At 42.3% G+C, this 9,343-nt stretch overlaps 1 protein-coding gene across 1 annotated transcript in view; it reads right to left on the bottom strand.

Annotated features, from left to right (window-relative positions):
- Window positions 1–971: 971 nt before the first annotated feature.
- LOC138713048 (probable G-protein coupled receptor B0563.6) overlaps window positions 972–9,343 on the bottom strand; it is a 209,230-nt gene continuing 200,858 nt past the window's right edge. The window contains exons 3-4 of the mRNA XM_069844768.1: window positions 9,031–9,287; window positions 972–4,165 (exon numbers count right to left, since the gene is read on the bottom strand). Of these exons, the coding sequence (XP_069700869.1) occupies window positions 3,548–4,165; window positions 9,031–9,287 (875 nt within the window). The 3' untranslated portion in view covers window positions 972–3,547. The remainder of the gene's footprint in view (window positions 4,166–9,030; window positions 9,288–9,343) is intronic.

Genomic DNA, 9,343 nt, shown 5'->3' with positions numbered 1-9,343 from the left:
GTAGTAGTAGCAGCAGTAGTAGCGGCAGTAGTAGCAGCAAATAGTAGTAGTAGTAGTAGCAGTAGTAGTAGTAATAGTAATAGTAGCAGTAGTAGTAGTAGCAGTAATAGTAGTAGTAGTAGTAGTAATAGTAGTAGTAGTAGTAGTAGTAGTAGTAGTAGTAGTAGTAGTAGCAGTAGTAGCAGTACGCCTAGTAGCAGTAATAGTAGCAGCAGTAGTAGCAGCAGTAGTAGTAGTAGCAGTAACAGTAGTAGTAGTAGAGTAGTAGTAGCAGTAGTAGTAGTAGCAGTAAAAGTAGTAGCAGTAACAGTAGTAGCAGTAACAGTAGTAGCAGTAACAGTAGTAGCAGTACGCCTAGTAGCAGTAGTAGCAGCAACAGTAGTAGCAGCAGTAGTAGTAGCAGTAGTAGTAGTAGCAGTAACAGTAGTAGTAGTAGAGTAGTAGTAGCAGTAGTAGTAGTAGCAGTAACAGTAGTAGCAGTAACAGTAGTAGCAGTACGCCTAGTAGCAGTAGTAGCAGCAGCAGTAGTAGCAGCAGTAGTAGTAGTGATAGTAGTAGCAGTAGTAGTAGCAGTAACAGTAGTAGTAGTAGTAGTAGCAGTAGTAGTAATAGTAGTAGTAGTAGTAGTAGTAGTAGTAGTAGTAGTAGTAGTAGTAGTAGCAGTAGTAGCAGTACGCCTAGTAGCAGTAATAGTAGCAGCAGTAGTAGCAGCAGTAGTAGTAGTAGTGGTAGTAGTAGCAGTAGTAGTAGTAGCAGTAACAGTAGTAGTAGTAGAGTAGTAGTAGCAGTAGTAGTAATAGCAGTAACAGTAGTAGCAGTAACAGTAGTAGCAGTACGCCTAGTAGCAGTAGTAGCAGCAGCAGTAGTAGCAGCAGTAGTAGTAGTGATAGTAGTAGCAGTAGTAGTAGCAGTAACAGTAGTAGTAGTAGTAGTAGTAGCAGTAGTAGTAGTAGCAGTAGTAGTAGTAGTAGTAGTAGTAGTAGCAGCAACAGTAGTAGTAGTAGCAGTAGTAGTAGTGGTAGTAGTAGCAGTAGTAGCAGCAGCAGCAGTAGTAGTAACATTAGTATTTTATTCAACGACTATTATAACTACTTTAAAGTTCAGCACTCTGCAGGGTTTGAACCCGAGCATCTTGGACCAGCCAGCTTGGTAACTGTATTATTGCAATGCCTGAACGGCAGCGATCCATGCTTCTTGTTCACAAGAACTGATGGAGAAAAACTTCAGGTGCCTTAATGCCAGAGGAATGTTCTGCGTAGGTTCAGATTCCATTTTTATAACCATTTTCGCGCACCTTTATCCAGTATGAAAAAAAAACCTGATATTTTCTTGTTTGACATTTTTAAGGCAATGGAAACAGTCAAACAGTGGAAGGCAGTGTCTGGAGCTGCACACCCTGGAAGAAGATGTTCGTATAATGGAAGCCTCAGCTGACAGTGGGATCGTCACTGCTAATTCTGTCCTTCGAAGCCTAAATTTACTGAGTTTCTTCACACTCCACAGCTGCCAGTGACAAAAGTTTTGAAATATGCCAAAATTCTCAAGAACACTGATAATTCAACAATAAATAAGATACGATTTTTCCTTGCACAGGCCATCAGCAGTAAGGCCACGAGTTCGACGTGCTGGTACATTTGGAACTGTCAACTCATGAGACGTGTCGCGCCATTGAACTCGGGGTAGTCATCGCACTACACAAATGTCTTAGGCCTAGTTGTATGAAAGTCACTGACGACAAGGTATTCAACTGAACGTCAGTAAGGGTTACTTTCTACTTAACATGTGGTATGAAACTGACGTATGAATATGTAAACTAGGTTTAGCAGTAAAGTATGTGGCAACATCGCAAAACATGAATTAAATTCGTGTGTAAAGTCAGTTGATTGTCAACCGATTCACTAATGAGAAAGAAAACAATCATCATCGCCTCCTGAATACTTATGTGTGAGGAGGACCATGGACATTGCACTCAGAGCAGAATTATCTTCTCCATACTGTGTTCAGAGCAGGATTTCGTTTTGTTTGTGGTTGTAAGTGAAGACAACCTTCCTGAAATTTCTTCCAATACCTACAAATTTTGGTACCTGAAATTCCATTTTAAATTATTTGCCATCGATTTAAAATAACGAATTTCCTCGCTCGTGGAAAACTTAAGTAGCAAGGGGAAATTCAATATCATCAGATAAGATATCAGAAACTTGGAAATAAAAATATTAATTTATAATTTAACTTAACCTAGAAAAGCATTAAGAGTGTACATTGCATCATTTAACCAAAATCGGAACTAAAAAATTAACAAAAGTCTGTCTAAATACAATGAAAGTGAATTTCATTCGCCATTTTACTTATAAGGGAAAAGTTTTCTTTTCTTTCGGAAATATTTTCTGTGAACTTCAGTTAATGCGATCAACTTGGGAAGATTCTTCAGTTAACTCTAAGTTAAGACGAAATAATCAGAAGTTATTAGACTATTTGCACAAGCAATTACTGTAACTGAACATTAATGCGATGTCTTAATCTGAGGTTATACAACTGGTCCTTAACACAAATTCCACAATTTGGGACATCTGGCCGAAATGTACGGCTGACCATTAGGATCCAGAATACAAAGCAGAGGTTAAATTAAAAATACAATATGGTTGCGGAGAGAATACGGAACAACGATAAATTTAAAGATAAAGTACAATTTGATTTCGGAGAAACATGAGGTGAAAATACATTGAAGAGTAATGAAATTAAGTAAAAAAAAAATTACATGGTATTATACAAGTGATTGTGTAAAATGGATAATGAATCTCTCAATACCATTAGACAAATTTTGTTAATGTCCTCATTAGAAAATTTAAGAGAAAGGAGAATGGTTTTGGTTAACTTAAATGAAGTTCCCCTAGCGCCAAAAAGAAGTCCTTTCACTTCCCATGTATTAATATCATTTTGTATCTCTCACTGAAGTGAGGAATACATGGGTTGTAAACAGACTTCTTTTCATCGTTAACGTTATTGGCTTGTTGATCATCCTTCTCAAAACGGACAGTGGGGTCAAGAATGAGGCTTCTTTGATTCCGGCGATCGATGGCTATAATGTCTGCTCTTCTCGTTGACCCATTCTCAGCCAAGCAGTGCACTTCTTCGTAAACCTCCCACTTTGCCTTCCAAAGAGTGGTTGCGATGGAGCTTCTCACTTTATGGTGGCGATTGTTCCTCAGTAGTTCTCCTTTAGGGCAATAACCCAAAACATGCCCAAGGGTTTCTACTTCGCTGCATCCTGGATGACGACACTTTTGATCTTGGAAGGAACGACCTGGCACCGATCGTACTGCTGCGATGTTTGTGGACATCTTCATGGCATTGGTCCACTCTGAGGATGATATCCCTCTTCTATTACTAATCCAAGAGTTTTTTTACAACTGTCCAATCTTCGATAAAACAAACATTAGTTGTAAACAAAACACAGAATTCGTTGCCATGCCAACCTGCTTCGTATTGCCAGGAAAGAGAAGCGGGAGAGGCCGAGGAAAGGGAAAACTGAAGGGAGGAAGGGGTCAGGTTATACGCTGGCGCTCCCGTCGTCTTCGTACCCACAGGCGCCCTGCAGGGGCGGACACCCCCAGACGCCTTTCCAGAGCTTCTGCCCCGGGCTGCTGGACGCGACAGGCAGACAGGCGGCGGAGGACGCCGTGGTGGTGGTGGTAGGGGGCGCGCTAACCCTGGCGCCCAGGGCCTGCTTCGCGCGCGGGTCGTGTGGCAGGGCGGTCGGGGCGCCCTGCGTCCAGGGCCAGCGCAGGGTGCGCAGCAGGGTGCTGCGGAAGTCCTCGGAGAAGAGGCAGTAGATGTAGAAGGTGATGGAGTAGTTGGTGACCTCCAGCAGGTTGGCCACGGCGCGGAACACCTGGTAGGAGAACAGGCTGAGGTTCGACTCCGACAGCGTGACGTTGAGGATCACCATGGGCGACACGCACACCAGGAACAGGATGGACGTGCTGCCCAGCAGCAGGATCAGGCGGCGCTCCTCCGCGAACTTGCGGGGGTCCTCGTCCGACGCGCAGCGGGACAGCGTCATGCGCCGCCTGCGCTCGCACGAGCGGCGGTACACCACCATGATGCGCAGGTTGAGTGCCGCCAGCAGCAGCGTGGGGCCCACCTTGAACACCACCTCCAGGACCACCTGCGGGCATTTAGGAGGACGATACAAGTAAGAATAGACATCGACACCGATAGGCCTCATATGGGTGAATGACCAAGAGTCAAGTACCCGTCAAGTAACCTACTGACTGATCTCAATGTCAACCAATCGCAAAAATTACAACGTGTTCTAATTCTTGTGTTCGCTTCGTCTGCGATGTCCGTCGCGCTGACCACATTACCCCATCCTTCCAAACTCTAAACTGGCTACGGCTTAACGAACGTAGAAATTTTCATTCTCTTGTTCTCCTTTTCCAAGTCCTTCACACTTCTACACCTACCTACCTTGCCTCCCGTTTCAGTTACCTGTCATCATATCATAATCTCTTCACACGCACGCAAAATAGCCGCACACTAGCCATACCAACACATAAGACATCATCGTATTCATCATCATACACAATCTCGCTCTCGCGCTTGTGGAATACCCTACCCAGTGACATCAGAGACTGTCGGAATTTAGTAGCGTTCAAAAGCAAACTTATTAAGCATTTTCTTACTGCGTAGAGTAGGTTTAATTTTTACTTAATCAATAAAAGAAATGCTTCTCTCTTCTTAAACTTTTACAATAAACTGTCTAGCTTTTATTACTCAGTTAATTCCGTGTGTGGGATCTAGTCTACGGCAGACACTACTGAAAACACTTCTCCGCTCTTTAAACCAGGCGGCAGCCATACTGCTTCCAGCTGATGACAAGACAAAAAATGACTGTAAAAATACACGCAGTGCTTAAGAAGGAATTGCAAGTTTTTACGGGGTTGGCGGAACGGGCTACTCTGTGTAAAAGAAGTTCATGTAAACACGTCTACAATTCTCAATTGATGTGGAGGTACAGTGTTACGCGTAACAAGGTACGGAGGAGCGACAAATGACTTAATGAATTCAGGAGCTGGCGCACCGAAAACGAACACAACTCATTAGCAGGTGAGAACCACATCAATTAATTTCATACGCTAATTTTCTTTTGTTATAATATCTATAACCTTTATCACTTACTTCACGAGTTATTGTCCACACCAGTGGAGTAACGGTCAGCGCGTCTGGCCGCGAAACCAGGTGTCTCGGGTTCGATTCCCGGTAGAGGCAAGTTACCTGGTTGAGGTTTTTTCCGGGGTTTTCCCTCAACCCAATATGAATAAATGCTGGGTAACTTTTGGTGCTGGACTCATTTCGCCGGCATTATCACATTCATATCATTCAGACGCTAAATAACCTAGATGTTGATTCAGGGTCGTAAAATAACCCAATAAAAAAATTTAAAAAATTCATGACTTATTTAATAGCTTGACTTTCCTTTGTGTCGTTTAAAACTGATAATTTAAAATTTAATACATTAACACATAGGTCATTTGAAAATTAGTGGCAACGCTGATAATATTCAGCTCCTCTAGCGGTGTCTACTGTAAGCTGGTAGTATGAGAGTGCCTGATGTGTTATCTGTAGGTTGTCAGGTAATACCTCATTTATAATCTATGCAGTGGTTGTAATAGCAAGACTGTTATCTGCAACGTCCTATGTCAATAATGCAGACAAGAGCAGGACCTACTCAAAGTTATGTTCATTGTTGTTTTTGAGTATGCAGACGTATTAATCACTCATTCTGTTCCAATTGGAATGAGTTTACGACAGCAATGCGCCGAAAGCTCCGATATCGCTTGAATACCATCTCACTGTGCTTCACGACGACGCTCGTGGTTAATTTAACAAGTGGAACTGGGAAATTCTACAGCATCCTCTGTATTATACGAATATGAGTCCCTACGATTACGACCTTTTCCATAAGATGACAGTCACTGAGAGGGGTACGCTTAGAAATATACAATCCATATAACAGCTGTATAAGAGTCAATTAGAAACTTAGAGCAAAGTGACGCCTTCCAGAGTTGTGCACCCGGTACGTGATACTGGAAGATGTTACTTTAAGATGTGAATAAGTAAGATTTTGATCTTAATTAAAGTGTTACCACACAACCCATGTATTTTAAATGTAATGATAACTTCAATTATGGACCAACAACTTTGGGTCACAAAGTTGAGTGGAAAAGTGTCTCTAGGGATACTTACTTACTTACTTACAAATGGCTTTTAAGGAACCCGAAGGTTCATTGCCGCCATCACTTAAGCCCGCCATCGGTCCCTATCCTGTGCAAGATTAATCCAGTCCCTATCATCATATCCCACCTCCCTCAAATCCATTTTAATATTATCCTCCCATCTACGTCTCGGCCTCCCTAAAGGTCTTTTTCCCTCCGGTCTCCCGACTATAGCCTCCCATCTACGTCTCGGCCTCCCTAAAGGTCTTTTTCCCTCCGGTCTCCCGACTAACAATCTATATGCATTTCTGGATTCGCCCATACGTGCTACATGCCCTGCCCATCTCAAACGTCTGGATTTAATGTTCCTAATTATGTCAGGTGAAGAATACAATGCGTGCAGTTCTGTGTTGTGTAACTTTCTCCATTCTCCTGTCACTTCATCCCTCTTAGCCCCAAATATTTTCCTAAGCGCCTTATTCTCAAACACCCTTAACCTATGTTCCTCTCTCAGAGTGAGAGTCCAAGTTTCACAACCATAAAGAACAACCGGTAATATAACTGTTCTATAAATTCTAACTTTCAGATTTTTTGACAGCAGACTGGATGATAAAAGCTTCTCAACCGAATAATAACAGGCATTTCCCATATTTATTCTGTGTTTAATTTCCTCCCGAGTGTCATTTATATTTGTTACTGTTGCTCTAAGATATTTGAATTTTTCCACCTCTTCGAAGGATAAATCTCCAATTTTTATATTTCCATTTCGTACAATATTCTGGTCACGAGACATAATCATATACTTCGTCTTTTCGGGATTTACTTCCAAACTTCTAGGGATACACTGATCTAATGTGGACCTTTATGAATCAGCTGACCATTGGGAAGCGGTATAGTAGCGCTATAGCCATTCAAACTGAGAGACTTTGGCATCTATCAAAATGCGTGATCTACAGACTACTGTAGTTGCATAGAACTAGCGTAATGTAAACCTATCAACGAAGCGAAAAATGCAAATTATCGTTTCACGCACCCGGCCGTGTCACTTTGACGAAACGTTAGATTTAAGTGATATGCTTTAATGAAGTGTAGCTAGGTTTAAGTGATATGCAAACTGCCATTTCATGCACCCGACCGTGTTGCTTTAATGAAACGTAAATTTTAACTGATATGGAAACTACAGGTTTCATGTATATGAAATGTAAGTTCTCTGAGCTACTGGAAACAACATTGCGTCTGGGCGGCAGCAAGTCAGTGACGGAATTGCTAATTTCATCATACGAATACGTTATCCATAAGTATGCCAAAGAAGAACATTTTTCTGTCCTTAGGTGGCGTTGTGTTGGCAGTGGAAAACGTCCTTGTCTTTGCAATTACAATTTGAAGGAGCGTTATATTGCACTCACACCATGGGAGAATGATGGAGTAATGTGTTCATGTTGTCAAACCAAGAAGATATAAAGGCTGGTTCACAATAAACCGGAAACGAGAATCGGAACGAAAACGAAAACGGTAAAATTGTTAAAATGTGTACATTTAAATGTGAGCATTCACAATTAACGAAAAGCTTGCCGGAGCCCGGGATCGGGAACGGAGAGTTGGCCAAGTTTCAACTTTGGCGCTCACGTTTCCGATCACAGCCCACTAGATTCATTTGTCGTCGTATATTTTGTAGCAAGAAGACCGTGACATAACCTATGCATTATTTAGTTCTGTGCTGTGCATCATGGGGCAAGTTTTGTTTGATGAGATTCTAATATTGAGTGATGAGGAAAATTCTCACGTTTACGATAAGCGGCGCGCCTCGTATAAAGATGAGAAAATGAAGGAGAATACGTGGCTTTCGATAGCTGCATCTTTGAACACTTTATTACTGTATTGGTTGTATTACACACTACATATTCACGCTTCAATTCAATAACTACTGTTGTGTTCATTTTTGTTCTATTACAAATGTTTCTTCTCTAATTATTTTACGTTATGGTAGACTTAAAATAGGTTGTGATAATAAAGATGCATGAGCATATTTATAGTACCGTACCTAATGAAATGTTTCAGTTAAAATTTCGAAGTTGGTTAACCTGTGTTTATGTTGGCTGCCTTGTACTCATGAGAGAACGCCATTGGTCAATTATACACAAATAACATCAGAATGCGTAATATCGACTTTACATATCGTTATTGACATATATATCGCTATGCATAGTCGTCTACGTTCTCGGTTTATTGCGAATCAAAAATTTTCATATCGACGTCCTCTGCTTCTCGTTTTCATTCTGGTTCTCGTTCCCGGTTTATTGTGAACCAGCCTTAAGTGTGCCATGTAGCAAAGATGCACCAGGACAGGTGATATCAAGAGTTCAAAACAGTAGTTGATACACAATGGACTATACCTATTCAATCTCAATTTCAAAAAGCTAATTTTAATTTCTGTATTTTTACTTAAAAGGGAAATGAATTAAATGATAGACCAAAGGTGACGATGCCTCACATTGTCGTCCCTGAAATGAACAAATATTTCTCTCCAACGTTTGTCTATCTGACGTAGGCTACTAGCCCACAAATCTACTTGTTCTGAAATTACAGGAAACTGGTCAACAAATTCTGTATCACGTATTGTTTGATATTTCGCACGATATCTCCGTTGTACCGACTCACATTTAGCGAATGCTAAGGTGCGGAAAGCTGCATTGCCACCAGTGAATGCCAGGTTTTTGTTATGACTGCCTCCTAGCAGCAAAATCTGTCTGAGCGTTTCTGCTGGTCTGTCACTGTTTTGCAACTTACGAACCGCCCTGTTATGTGACACCCGCACCTTGTAGACAGAGTAGAAGACGGAGTTGAGGAAGCTCTCGTTGGGGCGCTTCTGGTACAGCAGGGGGCCCCCGGGCGCCAGGGCGCAGGCGCGAAGTTCGGAACGGAAGCCGGTGGGCAGGTACACCAGGAAGGTGATGAGCGGTATGAGCGCCACGATGAGCCGCGGGGGCCCCATGAGGGGCTGTGTGCGCCCCGGGTGGCACACCGACACGTAGCGCTCCACTGTGAGGGCCAGCAGCATCATCACCCCCACCCCTGCAACGAAGGATGACATCAGCTTCCTACTGCAGAAATCAACTGCTTTGCAGCCC

Source organism: Periplaneta americana, chromosome 14, assembly GCF_040183065.1.
Source record: "Periplaneta americana isolate PAMFEO1 chromosome 14, P.americana_PAMFEO1_priV1, whole genome shotgun sequence".
Classification (NCBI taxonomy): Eukaryota; Metazoa; Arthropoda; class Insecta; order Blattodea; family Blattidae; genus Periplaneta; species Periplaneta americana.
This window is presented reverse-complemented; position numbering and strand designations above follow the sequence as displayed.